The sequence below is a fragment of the Rhinatrema bivittatum genome, chromosome 2 (genome assembly GCF_901001135.1).
Source record: "Rhinatrema bivittatum chromosome 2, aRhiBiv1.1, whole genome shotgun sequence".
Taxonomy (NCBI): domain Eukaryota; kingdom Metazoa; phylum Chordata; class Amphibia; order Gymnophiona; family Rhinatrematidae; genus Rhinatrema; species Rhinatrema bivittatum.
The window spans coordinates 512,033,487-512,052,874 of NC_042616.1; the positions used below are offsets into that span (position 1 = coordinate 512,033,487).

The 19,388-nt window shown below is 43.0% G+C and overlaps 1 protein-coding gene across 1 annotated transcript in view; it reads right to left on the bottom strand.

Annotated features, from left to right (window-relative positions):
- The window catches only part of LOC115085108 (thiopurine S-methyltransferase-like), a 69,409-nt gene that overhangs the window by 41,228 nt on the left and 8,793 nt on the right, over nucleotides 1-19,388 (bottom strand). Inside the window, exons 2-4 of the mRNA XM_029590729.1 lie at nucleotides 14,587-14,715; nucleotides 7,329-7,421; nucleotides 5,299-5,431 (exon numbers count right to left, since the gene is read on the bottom strand). Of these exons, the coding sequence (XP_029446589.1) occupies nucleotides 5,299-5,431; nucleotides 7,329-7,421; nucleotides 14,587-14,714 (354 nt within the window). The 5' untranslated portion in view covers nucleotide 14,715. The remainder of the gene's footprint in view (nucleotides 1-5,298; nucleotides 5,432-7,328; nucleotides 7,422-14,586; nucleotides 14,716-19,388) is intronic.

The following is a 19,388-nucleotide window of genomic DNA, read 5'->3' on the forward strand; positions in this document are numbered from 1 at the left end:
ACAAATGCTCCAAAATGCCACTGCCAGGATTTTAACCAAAGCAAAAAAAAGGGACCACATAACTCCAATTTTAAAAAATCTCCATTGCCTCCCTATAAAATACAGAATCACCTACAAAACCCTCTCATCCATTCATAAATCCATTTACAAAGCCTCATACCTAGACCTCAGGATCCCATTCCAGCTACATTCTTCCTCCCGTCCGCTGAGATCAGCGCAAAAAGGCTCTCTAAAACCCCCCCCCCCCACTCAAAATTTCATCAAACAAAAGAGCCTTCTCCACTGCAGGTCCGATCCACTGGAACTCTCTACCATCTGATCTCAGGCTTGAACAATGCCCCCTCACTTTTAAAAAAAGACTTAAAACCTGGCTTTTCTCTCAAGCCTACGATTGAGCTGTCTTCACAACTCCCCCCTCCAGGTCAATCTCATATCATACCACTTAGTTCAACAACTCTAGAATTAATTTTCCAATCCCTCATGTCAATTTTGCAGACACCTTATTCATAATTGATTCATTTTAATCGCCTGTCTATAAGATTGCTGTTATTTATTGTTGTTGTTTTAATGTTATTTGTTATTTATTCAATTTTTCTCCAAGTTCATTTTCCTGTTCTATGTAAGACACACATGTTAAGTCACTCCAATGTTATATGTAAACCGAAGTGATTAGTAACATTGTTACTAGAACTTCGGTATATAAAAAAATGTTAAATAAATAAATAAATAAATAAATAAGGATCACCCAATTATAAGCTTTGGAAACAATGGGAATGGAATTTGTTCAGAAGATATTCTCACAAGGTAAAGAACTTCTGTGTTTTTTTTTAATTTAATAATAATCTATTCTCCATTAACCAAGATCTCAACCTTATTAAACTTGCAGAAATTCTGTTGAAGGGATAGAAAACTGGATTTCATCCATGTAAAGTTTACTTATGGGAACAATGTAAAGATTAAAGCGCATAGCTGACAAGGCAGAACCCTGTGGTACACCTGCTTTTAATGAGAAGAGAGAAGACTTATAACCACCAACCACAATTTCCTGAGTATGACCTACACTGAAACCATTTCAACAGAATTTTCCCAATTCCCATTTGCTGTAATCTTTTCAACAGTAAAGTGTGATCAATTGTATCAAAGGTCGCTGTCAGGTCCAGGAGCACTAAAAAGTACTCCCTGTCCCTAACCCTAGCCCCCTAACAACTCGCTCCAAAATTTTAGAGAGAAAGAACAAATTTGAGATTGGTCAATAATTATTAAAATCATCAACATCAGAACAAGCTGCAGGGATAGTATTTTTGTGCTTCCAGCACAGGATCTTACCTACCATCTGCTGGAGACAGAGAATACTGGCAGGCTGAGGTCAGCACGGATGCATATAAAAGGTGACCTCAGCAAACCTTTTGCTCTTTGATTCCATATGCTTGTTGGTGAGCATAAACCCATTTCTCTGGACTGGTCTGACTGGATGAAGAGGAACTTTTTTTATGCACCTAAGTGGAGCTTTGAAAATCAGCTGGGGTGTGTGGGGTTGAGTACATAAAAGCACACATGTAGTCCGGTTTTGCAAGTACTTTTCTGAACTGTAAGCAGCTGGGGCAGGGATACTTTTGTATTTTCGAAAGTAGTTTATAAGTACTTTTCTATTCTCATAAGCTATCAGCCACAAATTATACCCTACTTGAAGCAGGTATAGTTTTGTGCATGGACAATTTCATGAATAGCTGGCCAATTAAGGATTTTCAAAGCAAATGAATGCATGTTAACTTTGCTTTGAAACTCCTGGGAAACGTCTGTGTATATGACATGCATGTAGACTTTCCTGCTTTGCAAGAGTTATAAAATTACCCTCATGACATGCAAGCTGAACCATTATTTCTAGCTAGATTAAAGAGGGATTTTGCTCTGCACCTGCATTGCAGGTATGCAAACTGAACTCAGAACTGAACTCCACCCCTCTCCCTCCCAGTACTTTCCAGTTCTGCCCCTGTCTCTCTCTCTCTCTCTGTATGGGAACTGAACTCTGCCTCTCTCTCTCTCTGGTTCTACTCTTTGGCTCTGGTCCCTTCTTTCTAAATTCATTCCTTAACTACCACACAGTACACACCAAGCTCAGCATGCACTTTCTAGTACCACACATCTCAATTACGCATTTCCTATACTTCATAGTATTTCACAGTCCTTGGACCAGCTTTTATGACTAGTATTATGTATTACACAATAAACAGTTGCACTTTGTATAGTCGTTGTTCCTCTGCCTATTTTTTAACATTTGGGGGAACTTCCATTATGTGGAAATATTCACTATCCGGAATAATCCTGGTCCCAGTTACTATGATCCCAACCTCTTTTGTGTGAAAGGTGCTCTGCCATTAAAAGTCCCTCTCCTTTTTGCTGCCTCTCTCATAAGATACCATTGTATAGATCTAAGACTAACCACATAAGGAGCAGCCCACAGACACCAGTGACTTGATAGGCCACTGTTGGAAACAGGATGCTGGGCTTGATGGACCTTTGGTCTGACCCAGAATGGCAAGTTTTATCTTCTTATTTTTCTTCTAAACAGTAGTAGGCACCATTCTGTAAGTTTCTTCTCCAAATGAGTTTTAAAAAATATGCATCCTTGGTAGTTTTCAACATAGGTTTGAAAAGTTTGAGCAGGCTTGGAAATATAGATTTTTGGTACATGCTGTACAAGTGCATAGTTCTGGATAATGGTAAAGCACTGGAATCTTTTCAAAACAAGACCTTAAAGATTCAGACTGTCAAGCCATATACTGACATCTTAAAAATAATTGGCACCAGCACATAAAACAGTTGTATGGGAGGAAGAAGTGAAATTTAGCTGATGTGCTTTAACATTTAGTGTTAAAGGTGGTGGCATGGCCTGAACGGGTGTTGTGGTGGGGTCTGAAATTAGGCCTACAGGGTCCCAGGGCAGAAATGTGGGAGAAGGCCTCCAATCCTGGCTCTTCTTCCAGCGGGCCTGCTCTTTCCTCTTCCCAACTTTCCCCTCCCCCCTATGGCCACTTCCTGAGTCTTCTTCCTCCTAAACCTTCATGGCCCTTTCCCTCCTATCCCTATGGCCCCTCTGTCTCCTATTCCTCTCCCCTCCATGATCTTTGTCCCTCCTCTGTCCCTAATACCCCATGACCCCTTCTTGGCTTCTCTCTTCTCCCAAATGGGCTTTTCCTTGTTTTCCCCAATCCCCAATCCCCAGCTCAACCCTCACCTGTTTGGCTGGTCCACAGCACACCCAGCAGCAGTGAAAAGACAAAAGACTTACCTTTTGACCATCCAGTTTTGCAGGTATTAAGTGTAACAAACAGAAATCTGCTTAAAGCTATTTTATTGTTCAGTTTGTGTCCATACCATAACATTGTTTTTATGTGTGTAATGCTGTTACTCAACCCAAACATTGCCTGGAGGACTTCCCTGTTTTCTGTTGCCTGTTCTTGCTAGTCCAATCCTATCCCTGTCTAGTCCTGTCCTTGTTCTGTCTTGTGCCGCCCTGTCCAGTCCCTTGTCTGTTTCCCTGTCCTTGTCCTTGTCTTTGGTCTAGTCTGTGCTCTGTATCCAGCCCCAGTCTGTGCCCTGTGTCCAGCTCCCAGCCACCACCAGTGCGCAGCTCCCAGACAGTATCTGTATCCAGCTTCCAGCCCGTGCCTGTCCTCAGCTTGCAGCCTGCCTTGCCTTGTCCAGCCTATGCCTGTACTCAACTCCATCGGTACCATGAAGTTCCACAGAACACAAGCCCCTAGAGGGCTCAACATGAAGGGGAGGGGGTTGGATAGGCAGAAGACCAGCTCCAGTCCTGTCCTGCAGCTTCTGTGGGGGTGCTCCCTGACCTCCAGCCTTACTGACCATGACAGAAGGGTTTCTGACATTTTGTATTTTTGAATGGAACTGAGAACTGTGGGCTGTAGGTTACTTTTTCCCCTCTTTTGCTGAACTGGTTGATTTTCATTAAACTGGTTTTTCTTTGAAGGACAATTTTTGGTGTGGATATTGCATCTTATGTTATTCTCAGACTGGTTTGGCATTGTAAGTGAGCCTGCCCCCCGCGCACAAACTTTCAGGCCGATACAGTAAAGTTTGCGGGGGGGAACACCGCTAGTGTCCTGTGCGCGCGATTCAGTAAACTAAAATATTTAAATTAGGGCCGCGGTAAAAAGAGGCGCTAGGGACACTAGCGCGTCCCTAGTGCCTCTCTTTGGACAGAAGCGGCGGCTGTCAGCGGGTTTGACAGCCGATGCTCAATTTTGCCGGCGTCGGTTCTTGAGCCCGCTGACAGCCACGGGTTCAGAAACCGGACGCCAGCAAAATTGAGCGTCCGGTTTTCAACCTGCGAGCCAATTTCAAATTTTTTTAAAACTTTTTTTAGCTTTCGGGACCTCTGACTTAATATCGCCATGATATTAAGTCAGAGGGTGCACAGAAAAGCAGTTTTTACTACTTTTCTGTGCACTTTCCCGGTGCTGGCAGAAATTAGCGCCTACCTTTGGGTAGGCGCTAATTTCTGAAAGTAAAATGTGCGGCTTGGCTGCACATTTTACTTTCTGTATCGCATGGGAATGACTAATAGCGCCATCAACATGCATTTGCATGTTGCGGGCGCTATTAGTCTCGGGGGGGGGGGGAGGGTTTGGACGCGCGTTTTCGACGCGCTATTACCCCTTACTGAATAAGGGGTAAAGCTAGGGCGTCCAAAACGCGCGTCCAAATGCAGGTTAACAGTGCGCTCCACTGGAGCGCACTGTACTGTATCGGCCTGTGAGAGAGCGTGTTCCCCACCCTAACGGAGCTGGGAAATTGCTTTCAAGGGCTGGGAAGGTGACCACCTGGGAAGGTGGAATTATATATGCATTACATTTTTTTTAGTGCACACTAATTGAAATGAAACAAAACAAATGAATGCACATCCTCATCAGGCAGTCTCTGAGGACTGGGTTAAGAACCACTGCTCCAAGGCACTTAAGAACATATAGTCTCACAGTAATAAAGCAATAGCCACTCTGAAAAAATAAAAAAAGATGAATACCTACAATACCTGAATGTAATCCACTTTGAAGTGCCTGAAAGGCAGAATATAAATCAAATAAATACATTTGATTCTTTCAGCTTTTCAGTTCAATACCTGAAGCACGGAGAAAATATAAAGATGCCTAAAACTCTACAAATGACCCTGTCTTTCTTCTTTCCAATATCTGCCAAAAGCTTGGCTTATCCATAGGTTAATTATTAGCTACACTTCAGCAAGGCTTTAGCTGTGTAAGACTGAATCAAGACTCAAACCTTAAATACTTTGGCTCCAGGAATCTCCGGTACTTGTTCTTCAATGTAAGAAATATTCTGTTCAATGAAAAATCCCTTCAGTCCAGTTTCGCTTATGTCCACCCCAGTAATGCTGTGTCCCATGTCCGCCAACCTGAAACATTAAAAGACCAGCAGTACACTTCCATCTGCAAAATCTGGACTTCATTTATAAACATGCTCAAGGATTGATGTTTAGAGGGCAAGTCTCAAAGCAATAAATGCTTTACTTTATTGCAATAAAAGTGTTTTACTAGCATACATCGGCAGCCTGAAAACTGCCTTTTCTCAATGCGACTAGAAGTCCATGCACTATTCACCCACATACACACCCATCTCAAGAGAAGGCTTTCCTGGGCACATGTTCAGGTCAGGCGGGGGACAAGTTCGCACAGAGATGGCATTTACAGCTCTTCATGTCTGCTTTTGCAGCAAAAATCTACCCCCACAGAAAGAGCAGGGGCATGTGACCTGTGGACAATCTGAAAACTGCCTCTATGAGTAGATGGAATACCTTTCAAACAAAGGTGATTTACTGTGTAGGAAGTGCGTGCAAAGCACTGGGCAATCTGATCCTCCAGGTTGGCTGCATGTATCCCTTCAAAGTGCTATCACTTTAAAATCATGGAAGATTTTGCTGGTTGAATGGTTCTTTGGAAATCTAAATGATCAACTCGACATATCAGCTGCATCTGACACCATTAGCCATGAAGTATTATTATTATCACTGCCATGTGGTGCTGGTATTTCAGGAGTTGTTTTAGTTTGATTTTCTTCTTTTTTTCAGGACAGAAGACAATGCCTCCTCTTCTTCGTGGTGTAGCTTGAATTCTGGAGTTCCACAGGAGTTCCCGTTGTCCTCTGTTCTGTTCAACATATAAAATGCATCCCCAAAGTGCACCGCTAAGATTCCTGGGGTATTCTATTTCATATATGCAGATGATATGCAATTGCTCATTTCTTGTGATAAAAATGGTAGCTTATCAATTTTGTATTTTCAAGATTGCTTACATAATATCCAGGATCGGACAGCAGACAATGGATTGTCCCTTATTGTTAATAAGACCAAGGTATTATAAGTTGGAATGGGTCTACCCAAAGAAGGCTTAAGGCCTCTGTCAAATAAAGATTCAGCTATTCTAGGAGTTAAAATAGATTTGGAGTAAACTTTGAAGCCTCATGTGCAGCAAGTACCACGGGTGGCTTTTTCTAAGTCAAATTAAGGCCTCTGAAATTTCTGCTGATGACTTGTTTAGAACTACTCTCCAGGTTTTGGTGCTTGGTCATTTGGACTACTGCAGCAGCTTCTTCATGGGATTATTGGCTAAGCTTCTGCAGGTCTTACAGATTGTTCAGGATGCTGCGCTTCATAAGTTAAGTGGTGTTGGTATAGGTTAGTTCATATTGCGGGGACTATATTGGCTTTCAAAATTCTCATTGTGATATATATACTTTTGCATTCTGAGAAAACTTGCATTGTGGCTGAATGGTTAAAATGGTACACCCCTACTCACTCATTAAAGACATCAGGAACACAAATGCTGTCAGTATCTGCTACTTAGGATTTTAAATGGAAGCAATCTCGGGACTGTGCTTTTTCGAATATTGGTCCCACTTTATGGAACGTATTACCTGTTGAAATGAGTTCTGAACATGACCTAAAACGCTTTAGGAAAAAGGTTAAAGCTTTTTATTTTTGTGAAGCCTTCTCTTAATTGTAAATATTGTTTTATTAATTTTTATCTTGAACATGTATGTAATGATTATGGATGCATTTTTTTTTTGTAAATCCATTCTGGACAAAAGTTTGGAGGTAGCAGTATATAAACTTTAAAAACAAATAAATAAGTATGTGAATATAAGTTTAGTTTGATATAGACTATACTTCCGTTCTGTGTTTGTTATGTAATACAGAAAATCTAAGCTGCTTTGGGTAGTTCTTTTGAACTGATAAGGTGGGAAAAAACTGCAAAGAGAAACAGAACTAATGAGAAAAAGAAAATTGAATTTACCATTTCATGTCAACTGCTTTTCCACAAAGTGGGAAAAATATCCTGAGTTTGGTCCTGTTGTTCAGGAAAGCATCCAAGTTCCTTTCTAATAACCTGCAGATAAAAAAAATTGTAAGCAGCTAAACTTAACTTACCATCCAATCATGTCTTACTCACCATCACTTGCATTTTGACCTTTTATTCAATAGGGTAGTGGGCAAACAATATTCATTATTTACTGTATGAAATATACCACAGTAACTGCCAGCGTGAATGAAGTACAAAAACTAAAAGCCGATATTCAGCCACGGCTAACTTAACGGGGTCTGCGCCACTGAAGTTCTCAGCTACCCTAAAGTTAGCCGATTATGTCTGACTGGCTAACTTTAGCACAGCCCTATGGGCCATCCAGAGTTAGCCGCATAATTTATGTGGCTAACTCTGAAATTCTGAGTCACCCAGAAACACCTCCCACCCCTGGAACACCTTCAACTTATACGCCTAAATTGTAAGCGCACATCTTGTTGTATGCTAGAATTTAGATGCATATGGCAATATCGTTGGCTAGCCATTTAGACAGATAACTTTACTGTTATCCATCTAAATGGCTCCTGAATATCGGCCTCCATGTCTTCCTGGTAAGGCGATTGGTATTGTAGAAAGAACTGCAGTATTTTACATGTCCCAGAGTAGAAAAAAATATTTTTATTTTTTTGTTATTGATAAAATTCCTTTGCAGAAGTCAGCATTTATATAATATGTTGTATGTTTTTCCAAATACAAGAGGGAAAATAGCATTGTAATTCCTGAGGCAAAGTTAGCCAGTAACATCAATTAATGCCCATCAACTCTGTGAATCGTTTTTCAACGATTAAAATTATCGTCCGATAATTTTAATATCGTCTTAAATCGTTATAGAACACAATACAATAGAAATTCTAACGATTTATCGTTAAAAATCGTTAAATCGTGTTAGTGCGCACTAACTCCAGTTAGTGCGCACTAACAGAAAATGATACAAATTGACACTTTCCAGGTCAGTAAAGGTCAGTTAGGAATGAATATGTATTCCTATTGGCTGGCTGCCCTCTTATCTATTGATGTTACCAAGGTTTCCACTGAGGTGATGGTTGGGGGGATGGGAAATGGAAATGGAAACTCAGGAACACTAACAGAAAATGATACAAATTATTGACACTTTCCAGGTCAGTTAGGAATGAATATGTATTCCTATTGGCTGGCTGCCCTCTTATCTATTGATGTTACCAAGGTTCCAACTGAGGTGATGGTTGGGGGGATGGGAAATGGAAACTGTTGGTAGTTGACAAAAAAAGTAATGTGATCAGTCAATATGACTAGAACTTGTGCCCTATTCCTGATACCAGGGGTGTTGTGATCTTCCTGCACTCAGTGCCCTATCCCTGATAACAGGGGTGTTGTGATCTTCCTGCACACAGTGCCCTAACCCTGACACCAGGGGTGTTGTGATCTTCCTGCACACAGTGCCCTATCCCTATTAATACCAGGAGTGTTGTGATCTTCCTGCACACAGTGCCCTAACCCTGATACCAGGGGTGTTGTGATCTTCCTGCACACAGTGCCCTAACCTTGATACCAGGGGTGTTGTGATCTTCCTGCATGCAGTGCCCTATCCCGCCTGCATTACTAGTGAGAAGCTGGCTTCACAGACAGGGGGAAGCTGCCTGACCCTCACTCCTGACTTCCCCCATGTCCCAGCCAGTGAATGGTGTGTGGGTGAGGGGAGGGGGAGGATGGTGAAGTCTGAGACAGCTCCCTCCCTGCATTACTAGTGAGAGGCTGGCTTCACAGACAGGGGGGAGCTTCCTGACCCTCACTCCTCCCCTCCCCCATGTCCCAGCCAGTGAATGGTGTGTGGGTGAGGGGGGGGGGGAGGATGGTGAGGCTGAAACAGCTCCTTCCCTGCATTACTAGTGAGAGGCTGGCTTCACAGACAGGGGGGAGCTGCCTGACCCTCACTCCTCCCCTCCCCCATGACCCAGCCAGTGAATGGTGTGTGGGTGAGGGGGGGGGGAGGATGGTGAAGGCTGAGACAGCTCCCTCCCTGCATTACTAGTGAGAGGCTGGCTTCACAAACAGGGGGGAGCTGCCTGACCCTCACTCCTCTGGGGTGTTGTGATCTTCCTGCACACAGTGCCCTATCCCTGATACCAGGGGTGTTGTGATCTTCCTGCACACAGTGCCCTATCCCTGATACCAGGGGTGTTGTGATCTTCCTGCATGCAGTGCCCTATCTCTATTAATACCAGGAGTGTTGTGATCTTCCTGCACACAGTGCCCTATTCCTGATACCAGGAGTTAGTGCGCACTAACTCCCGGTTAGTGTGCACTAACTCCGATTAGTGCGCACTAATCGGAAAAAACGATTTTTTAACTAAAAAATCGTTCCAAACACGATTTTCTTCTCCTGCTAGACGATTTCAATCGTTAAGACGATAGGGCACATGATTCACATCTCTATTGTCCAATCCTCTTTTGAACCCCACTATGTTAATTGCCTTGAACAGATGCTCTAGCACCAGATTCTGTAGCTTGACTATGCGCTGAGTGAAAAAATACTTCCTAGGATTGGTTTAATTCTGCTGGCTGCTAATTTCATGGAGTGTCCCCTAATCCAAGTTTTGTTTCAAAGGATAAATGGCCATTTTCAGTTTATCCTTCTACCCCACTCATGATTTATAAATCTCTGTCATAGCTCTCTCTTAGTTATCTCTTTTCCAAACTAAAGAGCCCTAATCTGTTTAGCTTTTCTCCATTAGGGAGCTTTTCCATCCCCTTAATTTTTTTTTTTGTACCCTTCTCTGAACCTTTTCCATGTCTGCTGTCTTTTTGGGAGGACTGGAACTGTACACAAAACTCAAGGTGTGGTAGCACCGCGGATTTATACAAAGGCATTCTCAATTTTGTTCTCTATTCCTTTCCAAATAATTCCTAACATACTCTTTGCCTTTTTGACCTCTGCCACACACTGAGCTGAAGATTTCAAGGTATTGCCCAAAAATGTATGCTGGATGGCGACTCCTATCACGGAACCCAATATTTATTTTATTTATTTATTATTTAACAGCTTTTCTATACCAATATTAGAATGCACATCATATCGGTTTACATCGAAACAATAGGTGGAAAATACTAGAGATGTGAATTGTGTGCCCTATAGTCTTAACGATTGAAATCATCTAGCAGGAGAAGAAAATCATGTTTGGCACGATTTTTTAGTTAAAAAATCGTTTTTTCCGATTATTGCGCACTAATTGGAGTTAGTGCGCACTAACAGAAAATGATACAATTTGACACTTTTCAGGTCAGTTAAGGTCAGTTTAGGAATGAATATGTATTCCTATTGGCTGCCCTCTTATTTATTCATGTTACCAAGGTTCCCACTGACAATATATGGGGGATGGGAAATGGAAACAGTTGGTAGCTTGACAAAAAAAGTAATGTGATCAGTCAATGTGACTAGAACTTGTGCCCTAACCCTGATACCAGGGGTGTTGTGATCTTCCTGCACACAGTGCCCTAACCCTGACACCAGGGGTGTTGTGATCTTCCTGTACACAGTGCCCTAACCCTGATACCAGGGGTGTTGTGATCTTTCTGCACACAGTGCCCTATCCCTATTAATACCAGGAGTGTTGTGATCTTCCTGCACACAGTGCCCTAACCCTGACACCAGGGGTGTTGTGATCTTCCTGCACACAGTGCCCTATCCCTATTAATACCAGGAGTGTTGTGATCTTCCTGCACACAGTGCCCTATCCCTATTAATACCAGGAGTTCTTCACACTCCAAAATACACTTTTCCAGCTTGGCGAACAAGTTGCTCTCTCGCAGGCGCTGCAGGATTGTGTGCACATCTCGGCGGTGGGTGCTGAGGTCTTGAGAAAAAATTAATATGTCATCTAAATACACGACTACACAAATCTAAATTAGGTCGCGGAAAATGTCATTGATCATCCTTTGTAAAACTCCTTCTGTCATGGTCTGAGTCTTGGGGAGAGACAAGGAGTAAACCTTTCCTCATGGAGTTCAATCCCACAGTTGTATGAGCGGTGAGGAGGCAGTGACTCAGCTTTTTGCTTGGAAAAGATGTCCTTGAAGTTGGCATAGTGCAGAGGCAGCCTTGCTAGTGCTGTTGTCAAAACCAGGTGGCGAGGAGGTCTCACTTACTTTAGGCAGAAATTCATGTATTCTGGTCCCATCTGGAGAGCTGTAGGGTGGCCCATTTGAATTGTGGAAGGTGATTCTTTCATGGTGCAGGAGGTCTGTGCCTAATGTTATCAGTGTGGTACTTAAGGTAATCTGGCCAGGATGAGGATTTCCATTTATAGAAGAGATTATTAAAGAAGAGTTCCTTCGTGTGGTGGGAATGAGGAGCTGATCCATCAGCTCCTCATTATGAAGTTCCCAACTGAACCTGAGTCCACAAATGCTTGGGTGGAGAAAATAATGGAATCCGGAGTAGCTGGGGAGCTGGAACAGTAGCTAGGGAGCTGGATCAGTAAGGTCCAGGGTCATCTCCAAACCAGACCCTAGGCGTTGGAGTTTCCCACTTTCAGCTGGCATTTGGCCATGAGATGGCCCCAGCCAGCACAATATAAACACAAGCCCTACTGCCTACAGCGGAGCATCTCTTCAGGGGCCAGGCAGCTGCAGCCCATCTGAATAGGTTCTCTGGATGAGGTTGAGGAAACTGGGGCTGGAGGTGAGCTTGGCCATTGGAACCAGGGCACCACAGTAATGTTTTGATGCAGAGGATGAACCTTCCATGCCCTCTACTGTAGTCATGTTGTGTAGCCGGAGGAGAATGTGGACCCCTTGCCCGAGGGGCAGTTGGCGCTATATGAGGAGGCGAACCCCCACAGGTCCCCACCGTCAGGAGGCGAGGCTGAACTGAAGCAAGGGCCGGCTGGAGCTTCACCAATACCAACCCCATTCCCCGCGGGTTGAGCCCTTGGGGGCATGGGGCCAGCTGGTCTTAGGTGGGCCCTTGTGGAGATGATGGAATTGCCAATGTTCAGTCCAAGATCGGAAGTCAGAGAGTCATTGGGAGCCAGTCCGGGGTCAGAAGCCAGAGAGTCGCCGATAGCCAGTCCAAAGTCAGAAGCCAGAAGATCCATCCGTGGGAGCCAAGGGAAGGAGCAGGAACAAGAACAAGGCTCGGAAGGCAGGAACAGGTCTCAGAGCACTATGAAGCACAGAAGACTTCACCAAGGTGAGCAGACTCGTGGCCAAGTCAAGGAACTGGAGGGGGAAGCTCCCTTAAATAGTCCCAGGCCTCAGACGTCATCCAGAGAGCTGGACTAAATTTGGTACATCTGACTCTTTAAAAGAATGCAGGAGGCGTGGCTGCACGTGTAAGGAAGGCCCTGCCCCGAGAGGATTGCAGGAAGCATCATCCTGCGGCCTAATGCCGTGAAGAAGCAGTCAGGGGTTGGCCCCCCTGCCACAGAGGATAGTGCAGGGTCGGCGGCAGTAGCTGCGGAACCCGACGGAACTAGGTGCCTTCCTTGAGGGGGCCATGCAGAGGCCGCTCAAACTTCCGACACCGGAAAAGGAGGTAGGAGGAGCCGGCTATGGTCTCCCATGGCCGGGCCGCCTAACAAGTCATCAGTCAGTTTTCCCAGTTAATTTAATGAGCCCTTTCAGTGAGGCTGGAAGGTCCCGAGCAGCGAGCTAATCTTGATTTTCGAAGAAACGTCTTCCAGAAATATAGAAACAAGACAGTTCTCCCACCAGTTGAGTTTGGTCTGGCAATGGCATATTTGGCCAGAGTTCTGGTACCTTGGCAGTGGTGGAGTAAGTCTGAACCCACAGTATGCATTTGGCCAGGTTCCTCAAAGACTGTTTTGAACAGATCTGTAAATTGCTGCAAGTTGCGCAACAGAGGGCCTGCATCCTCTCAGAGGGGGGACACTCATGCTAAGGTCTTCTCATCCAAAAGTGAGAGGATGTAGGTGGTCTTTGTGAGATCATCTGGGAACAATGATGTCTGCAAGGTAAAGTGCATATGGCACTGATTCAGGAAGCCATGGCATTGCCGGGAATCCCCGGCGAATCAAGTAGGGACTGGCAATTGCAGTATAGGCCAGCTGTTGGACCCATGGACCAAGGTGGAGTTGGCACAACCTGCAAGGATGAGCCCTTCAGGTCCCCACCATCAGCAGGTGGAGTTGGATGAGGCAGAGGCCCAACTGGAGCTTCGTCTGTACCAATCCATGTTCCCCTCAGATTGAGCCTTTGGGTGGTGGGGCCAGCAGTACTTAGGTGAAGGCCTCTGCTGATGGTCAGAAGTTCTGTTGAGGTCACTGGCAAATCTGGACGCAGTCTAGGGTCAGTTTCAGGCAAATCTGGACGCAGTCTAGGGTCAGTTTCAGGCATTGTTCAAGAATGTCCAAGAGACAGGCAATGGTCAATGGCATTCTAGGATGTCCAGGAGGCAGGCAGCGGTCAGTGGCAGCCGGCATTCAAAGATGTCCAGAAGTCAAGCCAAGGTCAATATCGGGAATCTGTCCATAGGAAAGGTGGGACAGAGAGGCAGGAGATTTGGGCAAGGAACAACATAGGAAGCAAGGCAAACTGAAGCACTGAAGAGAAAACCACTGGGACTGATGAACAAGACAAGACCACTAGAATGGGAGACAAAGACACTGGAACTAAAGTATGAAGATACTGGAACTGAAGACATAGGAACTGGAGACAAAGACTCAGAAGCTGGAGGATGCAGAGAAAGGAACACAGAGGCAACACACTTTACTTAGGCACTAGGGAGACCTATTACTGAGGCAAGAACTGAAGTAAGAAAAGGGTCTTTTATATGCCAGAGGCTATGACATCATCACTAGGTGCCACAGGGGATTTCCTGCCATGGGCCCTTTAAATCTAGAGACATCGGGCACGTGCATGCCTAAGGGAGACTGGGGAATATTTGGTGGTGTCAAGACATGCGTCGCATCAGGGGCATCAGGCTTGGAGAAGTGTGGCGGCCTATTGTATAACTGCATGGCTGCTCCTTGGCAGCGTCCTGCTGTGCGTCGCATCAGAAGTGTCGGGCCTGGAGAAGTGTGCTGACCTGCTGTGCGGCTGCACGGCTGTTCCTTGGTGATGTCAGGCCCAGAGGTAAGGGCAGCAGTTTGCGGGGGACACATGCAGACTGCCAAACGCAACATGATCTATAAATGCTTTTAATGAAAATTCAATTTAATTATTTCGAAAAAGTGATCTGATAATATCTTCTTACCTGTGCACTTGCTTGTCATGAAATCCAATCTCATTTTGCTCCCATTTCATTATCCATTCTTCAACAGCCATTACTCTATTTTGTTTTATTCCAGTAGTATTATTCGTTTCCACTGTTGAATCTTCCATCCTTTAGAACAGAAAAGGTGAATGAATATCTCTCATAAAAAGTTCATATGTAGTCAATCGTAAGCACTCTTCAAGTTAAATATAGTAATAGTACAGGTTAGTGAAAATAGTTTCTGTACATGAAACCAATGGGACAGTGCTATACCGGGGTACAAATTATATCGCAATGACAGAGAGGAGCACTCGGGAGGAGGTGTGGCGCTTTATGTCCGGGATGGCATAGAGTCCAACAGGATAAACATCCTGCATGAGACTAAATACAAAATTGAATCTTTATGGGTAGAAATCCCTTGTGTGTCGGGGAAGACTATAGTGATAGTGGTATACTACCATCCACCTGGTCAAGATGGTGAGATGGACAGTGAAATGCTAAGAGAAATTAGGGAAGCTAACCAAATTGGTAGTGCAGTAATAATGGGAGACTTCAATTACCCCAATATTGACTGGGTAAATGTATCATCGGATCACGCTAGAGATATAACGTTCCTGGATGGAATAAATGATAGCTTTATGGAGCAATTGGTTCAGGAACCGACAAGAGAGGGAGCAATTTTAGATCTAATTCTCAGTGGAGCACAGGACTTGGTGAGAGAGGTAACGATGGTGGGGCTGCTTGGCAATAGTGATCATAATATGATCAAATTTAATTTAATGACTGGAAGAGGAACAATGTGCAAATCCACGGCTCTCGTGCTAAACTTTCAAAAGGGAAACTTTGATAAAATGAGAAAAATTGTTAGAAAAAAACTGAAAGGAGCAGCTACAAAAGTAAAAAATGTCCAAGAGGCATGGTCATTGTTAAAAAATACAATTCTCGAAGCACAGTCCAGATGTATTCCACACATTAAGAAAGGTGGAAAGAAGGCAAAACGATTACCGGCATGGTTAAAAGGGGAGGTGAAAGAAGCTATTTTAGCCAAAAGATCTTCATTCAAAAATTGGAAGAAGGATCCAACAGAAGAAAATAGGATAAAGCATAAACATTGGCAAGTTAAATGTAAGACATTGATAAGACAGGTTAAGAGAGAATTTGAAAAGAAGTTGGCAGTAGAGGCAAAAACTCACAGTAAAAACTTTTTAAAATATATCCAAAGCAGAAAGCCTGTGAGGGAGTCAGTTGGATCGTTAGATGATCGAGGGGTTAAAGGGGCACTTAGAAAGATGCCATCACGGAAAGATTAAATGATTTCTTTGCTTCGGTGTTTACTGAAGAGGATGTTGGGGAGGTACCCGTAATGGAGAAGGTTTTCAAGGGTAATGATTCAGATGGACTGAATCAAATCACGGTGAACCTAGAAGATGTGGTAGGCCTGATTGACAAACTGAAGAGTAGTAAATCACCCGGACCGGATGGTATACACCCCAGAGTTCTGAAGGAACTAAAAAATGAAATATCAGACTTATTAGTAAAAATTTGTAACTTATCATTAAAATCATCCATTGTACCTGAAGACTGGAGGATAGCAAATGTAACCCCAATATTTAAAAAGGGCTCCAGGGGAGATCCGGGAAACTACAGACCGGTTAGCTTGACTTCAGTGCCAGGAAAAATAGTGGAAAGTGTTCTAAACATCAAAATCACAGAACGTATAGAAAGACATGGTTTAATGGAACAAAGTCAGCATGGCTTTACCCAAGGCAAGTCTTGCCTCACAAATCTGCTTCACTTTTTTGAAGGAGTTAATTAACTTGTGGATAAAGGTGAACCGGTAGATATAGTATATTTGGATTTTGAGAAGGCGTTTGACAAAGTCCCTCATGAGAGGCTTCTAGGAAAAGTAAAAAGTCATGGGATAGGTGGCGATGTCCTTTCGTGGATTGCAAACTGGCTAAAAGACAGGAAACAGAGAGTAGGATTAAATGGACAATTTTCTCAGTGGAAGGGAGTGGACAGTGGAGTGCCTCAGGGATCTGTATTGGGACCCTTACTTTTCAATATATTTATAAATGATCTGGAAAGAAATACGACGAGTGAGATAATCAAATTTGCAGATGACACAAATTGTTCAGAATAGTTAAATCACAAGCAGATTGTGATAAATTGCAGGAAGATCTTGTGAGACTGGAAAATTTGGCATCCAAATGGCAGATGAAATTTAATGTGGATAAGTGCAAGGTGGTGCATATAGGGAAAAATAACCCATGCTATAATTACACAATTTGGGTTCCATATTAGGTGCTACAACCCAAGAAAGAGATATAGGTGTCATAGTGGATAACACATTGAAATCGTCGGTTCAGTGTGCTGCGGCAGTCAAAAAAGCAAACAGAATGTTGGGAATTATTAGAAAGGGAATGGTGAATAAAACGGAAAATGTCATAATGCCTCTGTATCGCTCCATGGTGAGACCGCACCTTGAATACTGTGTACAATTCTGGTCGCCGCATCTCAAAAAAGATATAATTGCGATGGAGAAGGTACAGAGAAGGGCTACCAAAATGATAAGGGGAATGGAACAACTCCCCTATGAGGAAAGACTAAAGAGGTTAGGACTTTTCAGCTTGGAGAAGAGACGACTGAGGGGGGATATGATAGAGGTGTTTAAAATCATGAGAGTTCTAGAATGGGTAGATGTGAATCGGTTATTTACTCTTTCGGATAGTAGAAAGACTAGGGGGCACTCCATGAAGTTAGCATGGGGCACATTTAAAACTAATCGGAGAAAGTTCTTTTTTACTCAACGCACAATTAAACTCTGGAATTTGTTGCCAGAGGATGTGGTTAGTGCAGTTAGTATAACTGTGTTTAAAAAAGGATTGGATAAGTTCTTGGAGGAGAAGTCCATTACCTACTATTAAGTTCACCTAGAGAATAGCCACTGCCATTAGCAATGGTAACATGGAATAGACTTAGTTTTTGGGTACTTGCCAGGTTCTTGTGGCCTGGTTTTGGCCTCTGTTGGAAGCAGGATGCTGGGCTTGATGGACCCTTGGTCTGACCCAGTATGACATGTTCTTAAACCTGTAATGCTGCATGCATAGCATTGACTTATAACTGAGATTCTGCCCCTTGCCCCAAATAAAAATAGTTTTTATTTACTTATTTATTGTCATGTGATAGTTTGCCTTTTACTAGGAAAGCCACAAGATAGTTTACACAGAAAAATGTAACTTGCAGCATATGACTGAGGGTGGAAGAATGGGACATAAGAACTTAAAACTGGCAATTTATTTATGTATTTATTCATTGCAGATTACAATATACGTACATAACAATACATAAAAAAAAAAACCAGCCAATAAAAACAGATCTTCTAAAAGAAAGACAAACACTTAAAACCAGCGAGAAAATCAACTGACATACCAAAATCTTCTGAATCAGCAAATGCCTTTGCAAAAAGAGCAGTTTTCACTTTCTTATAAAATTTTAAATAATCTTGCTCACTATGGACATCAAGAGGCAAGGTATTCCATAAATTCAGGCCCCTTATCAAAAAGGCCCTAGTCCTCGTTCAGCTCAAATGAGACGTTACAGCAGGTACAAAAAGAAACTGTTGTGAGGATGAGCACAATGCTGGTGAAGCAGTATATTTAGAAACTTTATCTGCTAGACAGTATACATCAGAATAGATAGCTGTATGAAGTAAAGTCAAAATCCTAAACTGTACTCTCTGGTCAATTGGTAACCAATTGAAGCTCTTTAAATATGGTTTAATATTCACGTCTCACTGTAAACCAGAAATTAACCTCACAGCTGCATTTTGTACTGCCAAATGTACTACTTGGGTCATTTATTTTGGAATCTCTACATGTAAAGAATTACAATAATCCAAATTAAGTAGAATAATTGCTTGAACCATTAGCCTAAACTCTTGAAATGGGAGCAAATTCCTTAATGGCCTGATTAAACAACTTGACAACCTTCCTAACCTGCACTAATAAGGACAAACTAGAGTCCAATACTACTCCCAAGTTATGAGTCTCCTCAACAAGACAAATAGATGAATTCTTGACCTTTACTGAAAATGGCATGTCTAAAACAGATTTGTTACCTAGCCAGAGAACAGAAACCTTACCACAATGAAGCCCTAGCCCATTATCACACCATTTTTTCACTGCCCCAAAACTATGAACAAATTGGTGTGTTGGCAGTACTCCCCTAGATTCACTTGGTATGTAAAATTGGATATCATCTGCATATATCTAGTATATCAAACCCGGAGAGTACAAAATCTCTCCCAAAGGCTGCATAAAGATATAAATAGCACAGCCGATAGAGCAGAGCCTTTTGGTACCCCAGTGGGATTCAAAATCCAAGCAGAACTGTTTCCATCCATACAAACTTGTTGCTTACTATCTTGCTAGTATGATGTAAGCATTCTAATATTACTCCACCAGAAACAATAGAACAAAACATATCCAACAGCTTTCTGTGACAGATCATATCAAAAGCTTAGGAATTATTAGGAAAGGAATGGCTAATAAAATGGAAAATGTCATAATGCCTCTGTATCGCTTCATGGTGAGACCACACCTTGAGTTCTGTGTACAGTTCTGGTCACTGCATCTCAAAAAAGATATAGTTGCACTGGAAAAGGTACAGAGAAGGGTGACCAAAATCATAAAGGGGATGGAACAGCTCCCTTATGAGGAAAGGCTGAAGAGATTAGGGCTGTGCGGCTTGGAGAAGAGACGGCTGAGGGGGGATATGAGATCATGAGAGGTCTTGAATGA